The sequence below is a fragment of the Takifugu flavidus genome, chromosome 5 (assembly GCF_003711565.1).
Source record: "Takifugu flavidus isolate HTHZ2018 chromosome 5, ASM371156v2, whole genome shotgun sequence".
NCBI lineage: Eukaryota > Metazoa > Chordata > Actinopteri > Tetraodontiformes > Tetraodontidae > Takifugu > Takifugu flavidus.
Window position 1 is genome coordinate 997,705 of NC_079524.1, and position 20,436 is coordinate 1,018,140.

At 47.0% G+C, this 20,436-nt stretch overlaps 3 protein-coding genes across 3 annotated transcripts in view; 2 read left to right on the forward strand and 1 right to left on the reverse strand.

Moving 5' to 3' along the window:
* The first annotated feature begins 48 nt into the window (after positions 1–48).
* skic3 (SKI3 subunit of superkiller complex) lies at positions 49–10,862 on the forward strand. Its single transcript, XM_057032885.1, is given in 42 exon segments — positions 49–186; positions 860–949; positions 1,067–1,210; positions 1,333–1,424; positions 1,552–1,627; positions 1,729–1,875; positions 1,954–2,052; positions 2,132–2,240; positions 2,314–2,454; positions 2,543–2,641; positions 2,810–2,934; positions 3,087–3,173; positions 3,252–3,355; positions 3,445–3,571; positions 3,650–3,829; positions 3,920–4,044; positions 4,137–4,387; positions 4,465–4,567; positions 4,640–4,822; positions 4,925–5,072; positions 5,159–5,237; positions 5,406–5,467; positions 5,564–5,620; positions 5,711–5,779; positions 5,969–6,043; positions 6,176–6,317; positions 6,411–6,504; positions 6,599–6,673; positions 6,747–6,871; positions 6,964–7,087; positions 7,572–7,774; positions 7,777–7,795; positions 7,923–7,995; positions 8,176–8,229; positions 8,429–8,540; positions 8,652–8,780; positions 8,849–8,973; positions 9,368–9,532; positions 9,685–9,837; positions 10,081–10,211; positions 10,458–10,587; positions 10,692–10,862. Coding segments are annotated over 41 exon segments (4,707 nt in total). The 5' UTR covers positions 49–186; the 3' UTR covers positions 10,773–10,862.
* On the reverse strand, positions 10,856–14,251 carry LOC130525946 (uncharacterized). The gene is made up of 4 exons (XM_057033262.1): positions 14,097–14,251; positions 13,132–13,824; positions 12,808–12,887; positions 10,856–11,743 (listed from the first exon to the last, which is right to left on the reverse strand). Exons 2-4 carry the CDS (start codon positions 13,785–13,787, stop codon positions 11,052–11,054), a joined length of 1,428 nt encoding a protein of 475 aa, XP_056889242.1. The 5' UTR covers positions 13,788–13,824; positions 14,097–14,251; the 3' UTR covers positions 10,856–11,051.
* Positions 14,252–19,838: 5,587 nt separating this feature from the next.
* mctp1a (multiple C2 domains, transmembrane 1a) overlaps positions 19,839–20,436 on the forward strand; it is a 77,289-nt gene continuing 76,691 nt past the window's right edge. Inside the window, exon 1 of the mRNA XM_057032910.1 lies at positions 19,839–19,967. The gene's annotated coding sequence lies outside the window, so the exon portion shown is untranslated. The remainder of the gene's footprint in view (positions 19,968–20,436) is intronic.

Genomic DNA, 20,436 nt, shown 5'->3' on the forward strand with positions numbered 1-20,436 from the left:
GAGTTATTTTGCTAACAGGAAGACAATCAGACGACATAGTCCCTCCATGGCGGAGGTAAAAAGAAACGTTCAATGAAAGGGAATCGCCGGGAGGTGGCGCCAGAGGCCGGAATCGTTGTCATGCGACATTGAAGCGTAGAAGAAGAAGTTGGCTTCTCTTTCACTTCCTTGTCAGAAGTTGTCAACGTAAGTATCCTAAAAAGCTCTTCTTCTACGCATCTAACACCCCCAACTTATACAGAGCCGTATCTATATGTTATCCGAGGGTTAATAGTACTTATATATTCAGAGGGGACAGATGTAAGGAAGTAGCAACTAGCTAATGCTAAATTCATTAAAACCTGCCACTGCATAAAATAAGACTATTCCCATTATTGGGCTGCTACAGCAGAACTTTAATGATGTCTGATTCAGTAATTCATCTATTCATGTTCTGCCATTCGACCATCAAATTATATTTTAGTTAAGTTACGTATTAATATTCTAATGACCATGTCTACTTTGTCTGGATTACCTGGATTCCAGGTAGACTGTTGTAAACACATGACGTCACCTCTTATTAACAACAGACCAAAACACACCAAAGACTCTCATTTCATTATAATTACATTACTCTTCTTATTCCAATCCAGTTTATCGTAAATGCAGACCTTTTCGATGCTGTATACAATTCTGTTCACAGACTGATGCTTTGTGGATATTCACATTTATATATTTTTAGTACTTTCACAGCAGTAAAAGCTAAAATTTAAGCATTAAACACGGCTGTGCTGTGAGCTTGCTCTGGTGCTCGTGGAGTGCCTTACATTTGAGTCCAAATATCACCACTGGACAAAGTTTAATTTTTGCTTTCACCCAGATGTCGAGTAAAGAAGTGAAAACTGAACTGAAAAGCGCCAGAGAGGCTATTAAAAAAAAAGAATTCAAGGAGGCTCTAAAGCACTGTAAGGTAAAGTATCTCACACAGAGATTATCGAGTGACTTTAATATTAAAGTCTATCACAATATTGCTTTCTTGAACAGTAAGGTTTTATAACTCACCTTGTCCTTTTCAATCTGGATTTAGGCTGTTCTAAAACTCGAGAAGAACAACTATAATGCCTGGGTGTTCATTGGCCTTGCAGCCAGTGAGTTGGAGCAGCCAGACCAGGCTCAGACAGCCTATAAAAAAGCAGTTGAGCTGGAGCCTGAGCAGCTTCTAGCATGGCAGGTAAGGTCAGAAGGTGGAATAATCACTTGCAGCTTGCCTGACATGTAAAATATTTAGTACTGTGACAAAATAATTGACTGGGTGACACTGTAGTTAATGTGAAAGTACTGACTATGTTTTAGGGTTTGGCAAATCTTTATGAGAAGACTGATCAGTGGGATTTTAAAGATGAACTACCTAATGTCTATCAGAAGCTTGTTGACCTGTATGCAAGGTAAGAGAATGAATATGCCACTCTGTTGTGTCTTATACAGCTATGAATATTGCATTTTGTAAAGTTGTGATTATTTTAGAGGCAAAATAACACACAGGTTGATTGTCATTATGTTCCCCAATAACAGCTCTGACAAAAACAAATGTTATGAGCTGATCAGAAAGCTGTTGGACATCTATCACTCTGACAAAGAGTATTTAAAGGTGCGTATTCGGGTCAAAATGCACTGTTTTGTTTTGTTTTTTTCTCCACTGGAATTCATGTGTGTGTGTGTGTGTGTGTGTGTGGTTGTGTTTGCACACAGTTGGCAAAGCTTTGGCTGCAGTTGCTTCATCTGAAGGAGGAAGAGGCTGTGGAGAGGAAAGAGTTACTGCAGTTATGGCAAGAGATGGCCCAGCTCCTCTTAGACTGCCTTAATGAGGAGGAGCAGCACGGGGACATCCAGCAGCACGTGAGTGGTCCCAGCTGGAAACAGCACTTTGCCCTCAGACATCTCGGCGACGTTTCCTCAGCTTGTTTATTTGCACAGTTAATCACAGCGTTTGAAAAAGCCTTGAGTCTAATGGATGCTGTACCAGGGGAGGAACACAAGAAGGTTTCACTTGACTACATTAGATGTCTCTCCAAAGTACGTCTGCCACACATCTCAATTCACAGTTTTCAGATTGTGCAGATATTCTCGCGATCTGAATTAAATTTCCTTTTAGCTTCCAACAGAGGAAGGCAGACTGAAAGAGGCATGTGAGTCCATGCTGGCCCTGTATCCCAACCAAAGTTATCCACTTGAAGTTCTCTGTTCTCACTATCTCAACACAGGTGAGACTCCGGCGTCACTCTGAGGTTCTGCTTACGTTCATGTCACAGTGTCGATGCGTGCTGCTGTTTTAAGGTGCTCAGGATGAGGTTGCAGTCAGCTGTTTTTCACGGCTCCTGAATCTTGCCCCTAACAGTGGACTGGGCCATCTGGGTCTGGGCACCAAAGCCCTGCATGAAGGGAGGTTTAAAGATGCCATTAAGGAGCTCCAACAAGGTTACCGTGGTCTTCAACAAAAATTAGATTTTGCTTTGCGTTTTGCAGAAATCAAGCGAATGACATTTGTCTTCTTTTTTAAAATTAGGTTTGAAGAAAATGAGCCTGAATACCGGATGGTACAGTCTCGCCGAAGCTCAGTTCAAAACCCACAAATACTCAGACAGTGCTGTGTCATGCTCTCAAGGTATATTTCTGCATATATATATATATATATATATATATGAATGTAGTTATCCGTAACCTGCAGCAGCAGCGATGTTTGCAGATGTGACTTGGTTAAATGGTGAACAATAGGGAAATATTTAAGGGTCCAGTTTGGGTTGGTGCAGTGATAAATGTCGTGTTTTCTAAGGTCTGGCACTTTGTGCTTCTGAGGACCAGCAACAAAGAGAAAAACTGCTCCGACTGAAGCTGGAAGCGTTAGTTGGGAGTGGAGGAGAGGAAGCTGCCAGTGAGGCCATGGAGACATTTTCACAGGTGCCGATTTGAATCAGAACCCTTCGGTCAAATGTGTGCAGATAGAATTGGCTTTGAGTCTTTATTATTTACTCATGCAGCATATTAGTAACTACAGAAATGGCAGTTTAGATATATATCCTATATATGTATGGTATGTTTTTACTTTTCAGCTCCCAGGTGCTAAAGAAGACCCCGTTCTTTTAATGCTGAAAGGCCGTGCACACCTCAACATGGGACACGTTGACCAAGCTTTACAGGTTGAAGCGACGTTTGAATTCTGAACGTATTCACATTTAATATAAGTTGCACAGTTGAAGCTTTTGTCTCCTCTGTAGGTGTCATCAGAGTTGATGTCCTCCCGTCCTAATCTGGCCCAGGCCTTCGTACTGAGAGGACTGGTCCAGGTCGCACAGGGACAGCAGCAGCTGGCGGAAGAGAGGTAAAAGAAAAGGTCTCAGCCTTTAGATCTTAGTATGGACAGGATGGTTTAAATTATTCTATGCACTTGTTTGTTTGTTTGTTTTGCAGTTTCCAGAAGGCAATTAGCCAGAGTCCAGACTGTGGAGAGTATTATTTCCTGCTAGGGAAACTTTATTGGGACATGGGAGAGGCGACTCGTAATGACAGGAGCAAAGCCTACACACATCTAATCAAGGTTTGTCTTTTGGTAATTAGATAACGACTGCGACTAGAGTTTGTCTGATATAGGGTTTCGAACTTTGGCACATTTTAGGCTGCAAAGTTGGACCCAAACGCTGGTCGTGCGTTCCACTACCTGGGACGTTATTACCAGGAGGTGGTGTGTGATCACGGGCGCGCACGAGGCTGCTACAAGAAAGCTTTTGACTTGGACAACGATGATGTGGAGTCTGGGGCGGCTGCAGTGGATCTCAGTATGAAAGACGATGATATGGTTAGTAGATAACTGACAGTTTTAAAAATCTATTATTCAGTTATGAGTGACCTTATTTTGTCTCACCCCCCCCCCCCCCCCAACCTATAGGACAGTGCCTTAGAAATGCTCCAGTCAGTCATCGAGAAAGCCACTCCAGGATCAGGAAAATGGGCTTGGCTGAGAAGAGGACTTTACTATCTAAAGATTGGACAGCATCAAAAAGCTATAGCTGAGTAGGTGCTTGCTGCTGGAGCTTGAAATATTGTTGCTTTGGTCATTTTTTATACTTATTTAGCAGCATTAATCAACATATTTAATATTGCAGTCTGCAGGCCGCTCTGAGGGCGGACCCTGAAGACTGGGTCTGTTGGGAGTGTTTAGGCGAGGCCTACCTGAACCGCAGAAGCTTCACGGCAGCTTTGAAGGCCTTTGGGAAGGCCCATCAGCTGCATCCTGGTTCTATCTACAGCGTCTACCAGGCCGCCGCCATCAAACAGACCCTTGGCAAGTTCAAAGAAGCAGTCGCTGAATATTTGCAAATCACAGCCCAACAGGATTATGTTCCCGCTCTTAAAGGTATGCGTTTCATATCGGTGTATCCAAGCTCGGACGTGTGTATCTGAGCCTTCATCAGACATCTCTGATCTCCGAAGGTCTCGGGGAGTGCCAGTTGTCCCTCGCTAAGAGTCTGATGGAAGACTGTAGAGATGGGGGAGCTGTGGACCTTATTCAGCAAGCAATCGTAAACCTTTTCAGGTAATGAGCAGACATTTGTGACACATTTCATTCCAGAGCAGACCTTTGATTGCACCGATCGGTCATATTCAGAGCTGTGGAGCTGCGTCCAGACCTGAGCTGTTTGTGGAAACTGCTGGGAGATGCTTGCACAGCAGTTAGCACTGTGTCGCCAAACAGAGCCCAGCTAGCTATACCCGCTGCTTTGGCCGGCTTAGTCCCTGACGCTCAGAATCAGCTTTTGAACCAGGCCCAGGCACTTAAAGTCGGAGAGAGGTACGACCACAAGTCTGTCCGGCTGTATTCTAACAGCGTCGGGTCAGTTTGACAGGTGTGGCTTTTCTGCCCCGTTTGTTAAAAGTTGTGTTGTGTGTGCAGATGTTATGTCCGGGCCTTGAGGCTGATGCCTGAAGTCCCCAGTCTGTGGCATGACCTCGGACTCAACTATTACCACCAGTCCCGCCTGCCCTGCGTCTCAGGCGGGGAGGAGAACGCCCCGTGCCTCCTGCTAGAAAAGGCCCAGGAGGTGACACAGAAGCTTCCACGTCAATTTAGGAATTAATGATCCGAGAAGTGAATCTTTTATTTCATTATTTTGCCTTGTTCCTTCAGTGTCTAAAAAAGGCCGTGATGTTGGACAGTGCAAGTCACAACCACTGGAATGCCTTGGGAGTGATTTCAATGAGCAAAGGTAACGTGAACCTTGCACCAATTATCGATACCACCTGGTAAATAAGTCTTTGGTGTGGATTCCAGACCAAAAGCTGCTTGAGTGTATCCGTGACTATGAACAATATCTATATCTACTCATTTTTTGGGAAAGTGATGGCATTTCCATATCATTCTTTTGTAATTGCAGGTTTAGAGAACTTTGCTCTCGCTCAGCATTGCTTCATCAAATCAATTGAAGTAGAGCAAAATGTACGTATTGGCAGTTCCATATTTGTTAAGATGAACGCGTTTTAATTGCTGGATCCTCTTTCTGATACTTTTAACGACGCCAATGAATCTTTCCAGAATGTTGTTGCTTGGACAAATATCGGTACCCTCTATCTGAAGAAGGAGAACATTGAGGTGTGGAAGGGGCTTCTCCTTTTGTTTATTTCTCCGTCTTCTTTTCTTTTTTACTCATACGCACTAATGACAGATCATGTGTCTTCATAGCTGGCACACAAGGCTTTCAAGGTCGCTCAGTCCCTGGAGCCTCTTTACGTCAACTGTTGGATTGGACAGGTACAATCTGGAACATAACTGGTCCACTTGCATATTATGTTTACCTGTGTAACTCTTCGTGTCTGGAGCTCTTCAGAGCCACCGTAGAAACAAATGTTCAGTAATTAAGTTGTTTTATTATGAAAATAATTGTTTAACTCTCTAAAAACTCTAAATCTTTCCAATCATATCTCCTCTCCCTCCACCCAGGCCCTGATAGCAGAGAAGGTTGGAAACTATGACACCATGGATCTCTTCAGACACACCACAGAGCTCAGCACACATGTGCGTGACCTCCCGGCCCTTCAGGGGCTGCCGCTGTAACACCCAGAAATGGCAGCACCACTTTCCTTCAGTTTCTTCCTAATGTGATGAAGATGATGCCACAAGTCTCACTGCTCGTTTTTCCTTTTGCAGATGGAGGGGGTGAAGGGTTATGCCTACTGGGTGTGTTCCACCCTGTTGGATAAGAGCAACAGAGACTCTGAACTGTACCGCTACAACATAGTCCAGATGAACGCCGTCTCCGCAGCACAGGTGGCCCTCACCAAGTACACGGGTACAGCACCGCCATTCAGAGAGGAGCTGTAGATCCGGTATTTATAGCGTTGGGAGATGTGATCTGAGGTTTTCCCTCTTCTATCCCTTTCAGAAAGGATCCAGTGTGACCCTGCTGCCTTCATCATGCTTGGCTATTTGAACGAACATCTGCATTTGAAGCGGCAGGCTTTACATGGTTACCAAAGGTCCGTCTGGCTGACATTAAATACTTCTGTGTGATATCAACAAGAGAGCAAATGACAGGAAGGTGTGTGATACGTGTTCTGGTGTTTGACCTAGAGCTGTGGAGCTGCTTCAGTCCTCTTCAAGAGAGGAGCTGGTGTTTGCTCTGGGCAACTATGGCCGTGCTTTAAGGTAGAGAAGTGCTCCATGATGCAGGCTGGCAACCCTCTACATCTCTCCTTTATGTATTCCTCCTTATTTTCAGCACTTTGGGCCAGTGGGACAAAGCAGCGTGTGTCTATAAATCCACCCAGCTTCAGGAGCTCAGCGACGTGGTCGGGCTGGCTCTGGCCTACTGCAGGGCTGGACGCCTCACAGAGAGCAGAGATGGTGAGGACAGGAACACTTCCCAGGTGTGGATTGTGTACACGTTTATGCACAACAGGGACTGTGAACCAGCTGTTGGTTGTTGTGCTGTGCAGCCTATGACAGCGCCTTGGCTTTGGCTGCCACTGAGAAGGAGAAGGCCTACATCCTGACGGCCCAGGCCCTGCTTCAGCACCGGCAGGGGAACCTAGACTTGGCCAAAACGCTCCTCTTTAAATGGTGAGTTCACTTGCTCAGCTCTGTCGTACATTTCTATTTCCTGTCCTTCGTGTTTAAAGTCTTTGCCAGCACAGATTGTGATAATATAACACTTTTAGTGGAACTGTGAATGTCATATAATAATCCAGTGTGTCATTTTATAACAATTAATGATGGCAGTGTTAGTATTTCAGTAAATAAGCCAATATAACGTGTTACCGGACATAATTAGATTTCTGTGTCAATTAGAAGCCGTCTCCTGTCTGAATATAAAATAAAGAAAAGAAAAACACATCGGAGCAAAATTAACATGTCAATACATCATTTGTTGACTTTAAAAGAAGCCGTTTTGGCTCATATAGAAAAAATTCATCGTAGCGTTGCAAGTGTGCTGCCGTTTTTGGGAACCGACACAGCAAAATAGAAGTTGTTGAGGGCTTCTGTGTGATACGATAAGATGTTTTATTCAAAGCTGTATTTAGCTGCCTGTTCTCTGTCATTACAGCTCAATGCTGAAGGAGCCGATTTCCGAGTCTCTCCTGTGTTTATGTGCGCTGGGTTTAGTCCACAGTGATGCTACATTAGCATCCGCTGCCCTCACGGAGCTGCTCAAGCAAGGTGCCCCCTCTGGTAGCGTTGTCGAGCAGCGGTGCCTTCTGACCTGTGCCTTGCTGGCCCTGCAGCGCAACTACAGCGCAGTGCAAAGAGAGGCTCCCGAGCCGTGCACAGGTAGGCGTCACTGCCAGTGCCACGGAGCCACCTCCCTGATAGTGTGTACTGGACGCCGTGGCAGCGTAAATACACATTTATTGTATTTCTGTGTTTAAAAAAACAAAATGTCTGTCTTGATTTACAGCAATCCTGGAAACGCATCTTTGTGGGCTTTGCTGTCCAGAGTGATACCGCAGTACTACCCCAGGAAGGCCAATGTGAGCCCTTACGCTTATTTGAAAGAAAAGCCCTCACAATATGTATATTTTCTGACATGTTTTCTTTTATGAGACTCATCTGTGTTAATAGGAATGCTGGTGGATGTTAATGTTAGTTCCACTTTACTAATATTAATGTCGATTATTACAATTCATGTTTTGTGTTGCCTTATCTTCCAGGGTGGAGCAACAGCTGGTCATGTAGCCTGTCTGTCCAGTATGACCCAGGGAAAGGTATAACCGTGATATTTGGGACCTAATAAGTTCTTTAGCAGAGTTTTCCATATTCCAAGTATGTTTTTCAGCCTTTAATTTATAAAAATCAGCACTGCTTGGAGTTGGATTTATGTATGCTATTATTATGATGGAATTCTGAACATGACACCTGTCAGTGTTGAATATAGTAAATTGCGTGTTATTCCTGTGCCTGCAGAGGGCGCTGTTGTACAGTGGCGTGAACCAGCTGGCGAATGGGAGACACTCTGGAGAGGACAGTCACAACAATGCACTGAAGATGATGCAGAGGGCCGTACTTCTCTGTCCTGGTATAAATGCCCAATACATTGTTTTGCTGTCTCTGGTCATTTTTATTTTTTATTTTTTTTGCTTTCATCCAATGTTAATGTCCAATTCTTCCCTACTTTCACGACTTTCAGACGATCCAGCAACATGGGCGGGATTAATGGCTGCCTGTCACACAGAAAACACTTGCTGTTATCTGTCAGGTTCTGCTCCAAGGAGACAAGGAATGGAGCAGTCTCTCATGGCAATTGTGTCTGAGAAAGGTGTGCGCACGGTTAATGGCTTCACGGAGTGTTTGAGGGAACGGCTAACGCTTTCTTTTCTGTCACAGTGTGTGATGTAGAGGAAATTGAGCGACCTCTGGCTCAGTCTCTGGAGGGATGGGTGCTACAACAGGCAGTGGCTGGTCTCATGTTGGCAGGACAGCTAGAACAAGCTGAAGCTCTGTGCTCTCAGGTGAGACAAGCTCGGTATTATCCTTTAGATGATGAGGATTTTATGAGGATTTGACTTTAGCTAAACAGATTTAGGGCAAAATGAAGTGATTCTTATGTACAGTAGGTGTGACTTTGATCTGAAGGATTCACACGACCCTTTTGTCCCGTCATGCACGGACCGGTTTAACATGTGGCGGATTAATCGAAAAGTTCACTGCAAATGTCTTTAGTCGCAGGCAGGATCAGTTCTTCACCAGTGGGGAATGACTTCTTAGCCTGAATCCAAAGCCATGAATCCATATTTACAGTTGCGCTTTTGCTTTTCTTGCTCATCGACTCTCCTTCTGTCCCCTCACTGGACCTTTGCTAGCTTGTGAGTTTATTATTAGCGGATTGTTCCTGCTTTTTTCCAGGTCCTGAGTGTTTCTCCAGAACATCCAGGAGTGCTGCTGCTGCTGAGGCAGGTTCAGTGTCAGCAGCTCCTGGGGGCCGCTGACCACGCCGTCCTCCCAGATGGCGTTTTGGAGCAACTGAACAACACGGTGATGATGAACCCCACCAACCTCGGTGCGTGGCACGTAAGTGGAAGCAGCAAATTACTGTTCAACCTGCTGTACTTTCATCTCCTCCCTGCATTTCCTTTGTGACCTCTCACTTTACTCTCCCACATTTCCCACTTTGAACTCTGCTCATCCTCCACCTTCCAACCCCTCCCTGCTGTCCCTCTCAGTGGCTGGCTGAGGTGTACCGCGGCCAGGGCCTGCTGCTCCAGGCCGTCATGGCGTACCGGCAGAGCCTGCAGCTGGCCTCACAACTCGGCATCCACAACAGCCAGTTCGCAAGCCTCCTCCGCCTGGCCCTGCTGGCCTTAAGGCCCTGCATGGTGAGTTCCTGCATCCAAAAATGCTGATGTTTTCAGATGAAAGTGTTTATCACTGAAGCTAGGCTGAAGGCTTTCTGTAAGAAAGGTCTTGCTGTTTATCTTTAACTGTTTATCAGGCTGCACCTTGGTTCCACTGAGGTAAAGACTTGTGTATTAGGTTATTATGCAGACAGGCAGGCTGACCTGAAACAACTACAGGTTAGTCGTAAGCAGGAGACTCACATTTGTGATCCAACCTTTCAGGCAGGTGTCCAAGGCAACCAGTGGGCAGACTTGATCTTAGAAGCCACCGCTGAGGTCTTGAAGCTGGGTCCAGCTCCTGTGGCGCTGCTTTTCCAGGCCCTGCTGCAGTTTGCTACCAAAATGCCTGCGAGGTTGGTTTCATCCGCGTGTAGTTTGTGTAGGAAGAAGCTGATCCTGTGACCGGAGCTCGTCACATTGGTTTAAAGCAGATCAGTAACTGACTATATTCTTTGGAACTCTTCTCCTACAATCAACAATTTAAGAATTTTCCCTTTATCACGCTGAAAGACAAAGAATGGTTAATAAAGACGACCACGCACTTTACGGATTCTTCAAACAATTGATGTCACATTTTAGTTCAATTTCATGTGTGTCAGAGAAACACGGCGTTCCCTGGAGAGGCTGACGTGCGTCTCCTCTCAAGACTTCCCAGTCACAGTGGTGCAGGTGGCCAGGTGGTACCTTCTCAGGCATTTACATGCTAAAGGGGACGAGGAACTGATAAAGGTGAGCACGTAGGACCCATTTTGTCTGACCTCCATACATGGTGTATGTAGCTGTTGCTCACTTCAGCACATGCAGAGATTCTAATGGTGTTTTCACTTTTCCAGGTCCATTTGCAACATGCGAAAGAGAGTGGAGATGAAAGGCTGCTGACATTTCATTCATTGCTCAACAAATCCCAGCTGTAATGTGCAACCGCTCTACAAAAACATTACACAGGTTAGCAGGTCTATGTATATGCTTCCGATTCTCCCCAATAAAAAACAACAACTTCACAATTGGTTCTTCTCTTTATTCATGTAACCAGAATTCTGTGGTTGAACCTTCCTGACCACGAGAATTCAACGTATTCCAAGTAAATACAAAAAGGAAGCATAAAAACACGTCGACGTTAATACTGCAACGGTGAGACGTCATCGGCGGAAACGCCGCCGCCTCAAGCACCCGCGGTTCCGCTTTGCTTTGCTTTAGACCCTTCTGCACACGTGTCGAGGCATAAATATGCAGATGTCTTGGTTGCAGCTCCAGCATGCTTGTGTAACGTGGGACCCCGCGCGAACTTCCCTCATGCACAGGGGACACACATGAATGGCGCCATCCGCTGCGGGGTCCCGGAGGTGGGTCGCCACCAGCTGCTGAAGCTCCTGAAGCACAGCCGCTGGTGCTTTTGCGATGGCCACCACTTTGATGTTTTTGGGGTCGAACACACAATCCTCCTCGAGACCACTTGGCACCGCTTTCATGCCACAGTTGGGGGGCACCCATGCGGTGTCGTAGCCCTCCTCGTTCCATGTGTACTGCAGGGGATGTTTGTCCTTGTTGATGCGCTTCACCCGACCAACGCGCACAAGCAGCTCCAGAACCACGCGGTCAGAGGCGGGGTTGTTTAACGGGTAACGCTCTGCCTTCGTTTGGTCACGACTGACGTACACGCCCTTCCCGAGCATGCCTCTCTGGGACTGCTTAAAGCCATTAGCGATGATGAGCCGAGCACTGGCGACGCTGGTGCCGTGGTACATGGTGTAGATGCCACAATTCGTGGGTTGCTGCGTCGCGCCGAGCTGGCCACTCGGCTGGTTTTCGTCATAGATCACATCCCAACCACTGAACCGCAGCGACATCCTGCTGAAGCAGCTGTTCGAGAATTTTAAGGTTTTTTCTAAATAAAAAAAAATCAGAAAAGTCCAGGATTAACCTTCACATAAGATGATCAGCATAAACACATTTTTATCCAGTTTCTGGTGCACTTTGTGCGTCAAGCTTTCAGGCTCTCACAGAACGAAAAAACGAAGCAATCAGGGTCATTTGCGTGATTAAAGAACTTTTCAAAATCAAACGATCGACACCGTGATTTCATTCTTTCAGCGCGTTTCGACATTTTGTCAGTATCCGAGAGAGGTGCACGCGCGCGCATGCACACACTTAGGAGAGACCGCGCGGGAAAACAGGAAGTTCAACGAAATAGAAAAGAAAGATTGACTAAAGTTTCAATATTCCAGCTCTTGTCAAATGACGCGCGTCCGCACCGCGTCCGCGCCGCATCCTGCGCGCATTTGGCTGCGCGGCGCTTCCGCGTCCAGCCTGAACCCGCTCGATGGTTCGGATATAGTCGCCCGAGTCAGCAGCACGACACAAATCACACAAAATCGTTATTTTTAACAGAAGGTATCGAAATAGTTGCAGCCTCGACCTCCAGTCAGAGGGTTTTTCCGTCAATTCTCCATCCGGACAATTACGCAGCGGCACCGACGCGTATTGGCTCGACCTTGAAAAATATAAGATAATTGGTTGTTGGTTTCATCATGTAGTTCGAGTAAAATGACTCTAAATGTAACTTTTTGAGAATGGAACAGCGAGCCAATACCTGCTTCTGGCTCCGCTTTGTAACAAAGTATTCCAGTTTTGACATCAGTTCTGAAGAGTGTTCCGAGAACACACAAACTTCAAGTTAAAAACCCGCCACGAGGGCGGTTTAGGCATGTTTCAGTCCACCGACGGCTCGTTTTTGGACCTCTTATCTATGTGTAACACATTGACTTTATCAGATTTCCACTCCGAGATTCCATTTATGAGGACGCAAAAAAGGAAACTTTCAATGATTTTTTCCCTCTTCGGCTGCACATAAAGAAAGTCCATAAAATGTGTGTGACGGTTTGTATTATTGGAGAATTCTTCCCAGTTACAATAATCCGAGTCACGTTAGTGAGGACAGGAGCGACTTACCGTGAGCAGAGCCAGGAACTCTGGAGCGGTCTGAGTTTCTCTTCTGGTTTATTGTGAGTTCAAGTGCAAATATCGCGAGACTATCAGGATACGTTGCATTTACCAAAGACGTGAGATGGAATCATGATTCATACAGCTCAGTTTTAATCTTTGGTAAGTTTTTATTTGCTGGATCAGAAGAGATACATGAAGGCTTGAGGTGTGATTACAGAGGATTACAATCATGTGACCCAACAATAAAATAATACTTTGCTGGTGATTTCTAATATATGAAACTATATTTGTTTCAGACGTGTGATGAGGCCCGGGGGGGGACCCTCCGCTCACGGTTTGGCTCCACACTTATGCTCGATCATCAGAATGCAGATGTCTTGGTGGCAGGCCCAGCATCTCTGCACGACGTGCGGAACATCCCGGTGAGTTCTTCTTCTACACAATGAGCAAACTTTTCTATCACCGCGGTCTTCCGGCTTTTTGTCCAGAAGCTTCACAAGCTCTTTCTCTATGGCAGAGGTATGCGCCCTTGCAATGCCCACCACCTCCACCCTCCGGGGGTCAAACACACAATTCTCCTGCAGCCCGCTGGGCACAGAGGCCATCTTGGCGTCAGGCGGCACCCAGGCGGAATCAAAGCCATTCTTGCTCCAGGTGGTCAGCAGGGGGTCTTTATCATCGCGGATTTCCTTGCACTTCCCAAGACGCACTCTTAATTTCAAGACCACGCGGTCTGACAATGTACTGTTCCTTGGATAGTTGCACGCCTTCAATACGTCCCGGGTGACGTACACGCCCTCCCCCAGCAGTCCGCCCTGTGACCGCTGGAATCCATTGGGGACGATGAGCTTGGCGTTGGCCACCGTGGTGCCGTGGTACATGGTGTAGATGCCTCGCCTACGAGGCTTCTTATTCATCTTCAGCTCGCCGTGGTGAACGGAGTACTCGCTGTCCTCCACCCTCCATCCACTGAATCTCACTGACATCTTGGGTTAGAGTTTTCTGCTGACTCGGTTCTGCAACCTTAGATGTACAAGTTAGTTTAGTGAGTTAGTTTAGTCAAGTTAATATTACCATATATGGACACAAAATGCATTCACGTTTTCTCAATGACCTTAAATATGTACATGCATGTTATATTCTAACATGTTTAATCGTCATTTTACTGTTAAACTTTGGTGATTTCGGGGCCTAAAATGGAAAAAGTGACGTAAGTCCAGTGGAATTCTCTTAAATCCGAATTCTCTTCGTCCTGGGCGGCTGATCTCCAGGATCTCTCTACGGGAGTAGCTTACCTTCGTTGGTGATGGCCGTCAGACTGCAGCCACGTACAGAAAAAGAGTTTAAAATGTCGTCCAGGCGTTTTCCCCTTCGGGCTGCTTTTACTTTCGGTTTTGACGCGTCGCTCGTTGTGACGTCACTGCGCCCTCCGACAAGCAGCAACGTTGGATCGTTTCCCGGAATCGATCCACGTCGGGATCGTTTCTTTCTTCTAAACTTACATCTATATTTCGCCGCATCAGAAACGACCTGCTGTTACATTATTCAGCCCTCGAGGACATTTGTGTGGAAATGTGACAAAAACTCTGTGACGCTTTTGGAATTTCCTGGTTTTCTGAATTATATTTTATGACAAATGTGCCTAAAATAATAACACAAGGAGAATGTGGGTTTTTGTGGCCCTTTACCCGGGTAATAACTGGTTGCTTGTGGTTGTGTCAGGCAGCTGAGCAGGCCCACATCATGCTTTTACCACGATATGCAGCGTTTCTCCTCTCTGTCATAGACACACTTTAATGTCCTGTGGACTCATCCGTGCACGTGTTGGCAGCTTCATTGACACAGTCACATCTGTGGGGTCACTCTGGGATGTTGTCTGATTGAAGACTAGAGAAATTTTACGTCTTTGAAGCCACTTTGCGACTCTTTCCGTCTTTATGTAGAAATCATGACCGGAGGTCTCAATGTGGTGTAGTCCCGATCCAAACCACTAGGGGGCAGCCTTCTTTTCTGGGTGCAGCTTGCGTGTTCCCTCCGTGTACTCTGCTTCCTCTCATTGGCTTTTCCAAAATGTCTTTAGGTGTGAGCCAGAGCTCTCAATCTTTTTATTTAAGACTTTCTGACAACACTGAAAGAGTTTAACGAATTTATTGCAGGATTTAACCTTTTTTTTTTCCAAATGGTAAAAAACAGTTTAATCAACTTGTGAAATTCTGATTTATTAAACTGAGACAGATTCAAGGTGGATGATTTTTGCACAATATTGATGAAATAATGGTCGTTATTTGAGTCAATAGAAGGAAAAGCAGCTAACACTAACAGCAACATTCGATGCTAACCGAGCCACCACTTCCTGGGCTTTGGTGTGGACGTCTTCTCTCGTCCTTTGGACCTCAAATGAATCGTGCACAGGCTCAAACCCTGAATGGATCCACGCCCAAAGAGACGCACGTGCGCGGATAGAAATGCAGCTAACCTGCATGCGCTGCAGATATGAATGCTGCAAACTGCATGAATGGATTTCTCCTCCTCATGCGTTGCTGTGGTCAGCACCTGCTAATCCCTCCATAAATATAACAGAACCAGCAGCATCCAAACAGTCCTCTGCTTCCTGGATGGTTTCAGAGAATGTGTTTAAAAAAGATTCATTCAGGACTGTTTTAGTTGTTTGATAGATTTTTCCTTTTGCTGAACTTTGACCTCCTATTAGCATTCTCGAGCAAAAAAAACCCCCCAAAAGTGAAAATCTAGAAACTAGAACTTCTCCATTCAAACGGAGGCGTGTTGAGGTGGATGTTTGTGCCATCGCCAGTGTTCTGTTGTGTTAGCGCTGTTGTGTTACTGTGCTGTGTGCAGGGGTTGTGGTTTGTTGTTTCTCTCCAACGTCACCAGCGCCGTCTCACAGCTGCCCCACAGAGACACCAGGAAACGTGTCGGCTGTAGTACAGCGAGAGGACACGAATTTTGCCGACGTGACGTTAAATGTGAGACTTCTTCAGCGTTTCTGTTGGTTTTTGTTGACAACCTCAAAACTCAAATAACCTTCAATGAAGCAGTAACTTGGATTCACAAGGTATCCAAATGTTTCGGCTGTTTAAAGACTGTTTAAAGACCGTTGAATTTGATGAGTATAAATTGAAGCTTATGGATTTTCCCGATCAGGTTTGTTCAGAGAATTTAAAATGTGCAGCTCATACAAGCGTTAGTGAGGGTTAGGGCCTGGGCCCGTGGACCTGATGGTTTCGGGTCACTGGTGCTGTCCCAGATGTGTCCCAGATGTGTGGGTGACAGTGGGGTGCACCCTGGGTCAGCAGCTCATTGCAGGGGCCTGAGTTGAAGGCCTCAGCAGGGGTCTGAAGGTGTCCCCCTCCTATCAGAACACCGTCCAGCTTCAGTGAACTCCTCTGCTTCTCCTCACCGTCTCCACACTGAGCTACCAGGTCTTTACTTCTGGTGGCTTCTGCTTTGTGGATCTGCTGCGTTGCCGCTGATGCCGTCAGGACCAGAACCGCAGCGGTGACCCACTTCTTCAGGTTTTCAATCATAGCCGTGGTAAATGGTGGACCCACCTCCACCGCTAATGTCCTGTCATCACTATGATTGACCACCCTGGGCCATCGGCACCCTGAGTGCAGCCTGTGTGTGTGTGTGGGTGTGTGTGTGTGGGTGTGTGTGTGTGGGTGTGTGTGTGTGTGTGTTTGTGGGTGTGTGTGTGTGTGTGTGTGTGTGTGTGTGTGTGTGTGTGTGTGTGCATGGCTCAGTGACTGGCTCTTATGAAGGACACCATCCAGGATTCTTCTGAGATTTATTAAAATTGAAATTTTAATCACATACACACACACACACACACACACACATACACACACCCACACACACACACAACACACACACACACACACACACACAACACACACACACACACACACACACAACACACACACACACACACCCACACACACACACACCACACACACACACACATACACACACCCACACACACACACACACACACACACTACAGAGATGCGGGCTGACCAGCGGGTTGATGGCAGGGACATGCAGTGCAGAGCTTCTGCTCCACCACTCACACCTGAAAGGTGTCCCTGGGGGTGAAAGGTGCCCCTGAGGGTGAAAGGTGTCCCTGGGGGTGAAAGGTGTCCCTGGGGGTGAAAGGTGCCCCTGAGGGTGAAAGGTGCCCCTGAGGGTGAAAGGTGTCCCTGAGGGTGAAAGGTGCCCCTGAGGGTGAAAGGTGCCCCTGGGGGTGAAAGGTGTCCCTGAGGGTGAAAGGTGTCCCTGGGGGTGAAAGGTGTCCCTGAGGGTGAAAGGTGTCCCTGGGGGTGAAAGGTGTCCCTGAGGGTGAAAGGTGTCCCTGAGGGTGAAAGGTGTCCCTGAGGGTGAAAGGTGTCCCTAAGGGTGAAAGGTGTCCCTGGGGGTGAAAGGTGTCCCTGATGGTGAAAGGTGTCCCTGAGGGTGAAAGGTGTCCCTGAGGGTGAAAGGTGTCCCTGATGGTGAAAGGTGTCCCTGGGGGTGAAAGGTGTCCCTGGGGGTGAAAGGTGTCCCTGAGGGAGAAAGGTGTCCCTGGGGGTGAAAGGTGCCCCTGAGGGTGAAAGGTGTCCCTGAGGGTGAAAGGTGTCCCTGGGGGTGAAAGGTGTCCCTGAGGGTGAAAGGTGTCCCTGATGGTGAAAGGTGTCCCTGAGGGTGAAAGGTGTCCCGGAGGGTGAAAGGTGTCCCTGAGGGTGAAAGGTGTCCCTGCTGGTGAAAGGTGTCCCTGCTGGTGAAAGGTGTCCCTGAGGGTGAAAGGTGTCCCTGAGGGTGAAAGGTGTCCCTGGGGGTGAAAGGTGTCCTTGATGGTGAAAGGTGTCCCTGCTGGTGAAAGGTGTCCTTGATGGTGAAAGGTGTCCTTGCTGGTGAAAGGTGTCCCTGAGGGTGAAAGGTGTCCCTGAGGGTGAAAGGTGTCCCTGAGGGTGAGTAGTGAACAGTGAATAGTGGTGAATTCCCAAGGCTGCAAGTCTTTTTAGTTTGGGAGAAAACGGACCAAATGTTTCCTCCGTCCATCCACCAGTCCAACATTGGCTGACTGGGGTAGGTTACTGTACGATAGCTAGGCCCCCCCCCCCCCATCTATGTCATGGAGGTGCGTGGCTGGGCCGTGGGCACGTTGGATCCTGTGGATCAGAGGAAGGTGAGGTGGGTTTGAGTCGCAAAAAGAAAAAGAAAATTTTGTGGCTATCAAATTCCTTTGGAAAACTTCGGCCATTCAGAAAGGGAGCCTCAACTATACCAACCTCCTGCCAGGTTTGGAGGTTGTTGGGCCCCGCATGGGGAGGGGACCGAGTGGAAACGTGTAGCACCTTGTCAGAAACAATATCGCACCATTTTCCTGTCACCGCCACCATCAGATAGCGAGCCTACAGTTCTGCTAACGTTTGAATTCGACGGTCCTGATGCACCCACCTCCTCACGTCACCTCAACCTCTTTGAGCCACACATCAACATCTGATCTGAGCTCTGCCCCCTCCTGCTGTCATGAGTCTCCAATCCCCCAGAGCTCACGGCAACAGAGAGCTTAGCGATGCTAGCATCACACCTGAGATAATAGGTGAGAAAAGTGGGATGGGAGAGGGTTCCGAGGAGGTGTGAAGATGGAGGGAGACAGGAGCGGGCTGGAAAACAAAGGATGGAACATTTTATTGAACAATATCTCTGAACTTTAGGGCTCAGAGATATTTCTACTGAACAAATCATCCATCAGCTTTAACGAATTACTACCAAACCACGAGGAACGAGGGACATGCACGATCAGTCACCGAGGTCACTCCAACACCTTAAAGTCTGTCCAACACAACATTTAGTCTGTTATCAGCAGCACGACGATACAAGATTTGATAGAACGACGGCAAACATTCATTTCCAGTGCTCGTTTATGACGGCGGCCTGTGTGAAAGGTGGGTTGTGTTTCCGCAGCAGCAGAGGCGGCACAGGCTGACGATCACATCAGCGATCAGCTAATCAGTGTGTGAATCAACACAAGTTGAAGATATAATGAAGCATATGTCGGAGGCGACACTGTGACAGGCTGAAAATGTCACACAGGACAGGACTCAAGCAAGACGTGACATATTTATCCCCAGTAGGACATTAGCAAGGCAGGAAACACAGATTCATGTTAGCACAGCGCACGCCAACCCAGTTAATGCATGCTAACCCAGTTAACGCATGCCAACCCAGTTAACGCATGCCAATCCAGTTAACGCATGCCAACCCAGTTAACGCATGCCAACCCAGTTAACGCATGCCAACCCAGTTAACGCATGCTAACCCAGTTAACGCATGCAAACCCAGTTAATGCATGCTAACCCAGTTAACGCATGCCAACCCAGTTAACGCACGCCAACCCAGTTAACGCACGCCAACCCAGTTAACGCATGCTAACCCAGCTGATGCATGCTAACCCAGTTAACGCATGCCAACCCAGTTAACGCATGCCAACCCAGTTAACGCATGCTAACCCAGTTAACGCATGCCAATCCAGTTAACGCATGCTAACCCAGTTAACGCATGCCAATCCAGTTAACGCATGCCAACCCAGTTAACGCATGCCAACCCAGTTAACGCATGCCAATCCAGTTAACGCATGCCAACCCAGTTAACGCATGCTAACCCAGTTGTTGGCAGGAGTGACAGAGTGTTTTGGTACAATTTACAAAGCTAGAAAACTCATGACTGCTGGAAATGTCATTTTTCTGCTGAATTCAGGTCATTTTTATCATCCAAACGTTTTTGGGACACGCTAACGTGTGCGTTCTCTCTCCTTGTCCTGCACCACCGACGGCACCAAAATGTGCTTCATCCTGCTGAGAATGAATGATGCTGATTTGACGTGTCGTGTGCACCAATGTGCACCGTGGTCTGTTTCAGTGAGTAACGTGATGTAACATCATTTGTTTATGTGTATTCCGTGACCCCCCCCCCAGAAAAATGATGATGCTGATGCTCTGGCTTCCACCCTTCTATCAGGTGGAATCACATCAGCTGGAAACCGGCTGTCTGAGCCTCCTGTCCCAACAGACGAGGTCAGAGGTCACCTGCTGACCCTGCAGGACGTCAGAGCTTCATCAGGGATGTGGAAGTGCTCATTTATGCTCCGACCTCCTAACGACTGACAGGTAGGTTAATAATCAGTCAGTTACACTCTGTGACGCAGCTGGAATGTCTGACAGTATCTTCCAACACCAGTTCACCCTCCGTTGACCTTAATGGAAAAACAAAACGTGAAAGGTCACATAATTCCCCATTTCTGTCAATAGATATAAAATTCCTATAAAAGAACAAATATAACAGTAACATAAATTATACTAATAACAATAAAAAAAAGACTGCTACTAATGATACTGTCATCATTTTCTGTGAAACATTGATCCGAGTGTTGTGATACCCCCCTGGTTTCACCGCTCTGTGCACGTACTCACGTGCATGCTGCAGGTGTCCAGAGTTTTGGGTTCATCGGACCAGAACAGCTCCAACAGTTCAGGTTTGCTGTGGCTGCTGAGCAGTTTGGAGCTGGTGAAACATGGAAAAGAATGTGGGAAAAGTTACGATTGCAGCACGATTTGTGTGACATTTTCCTGTCTGTGT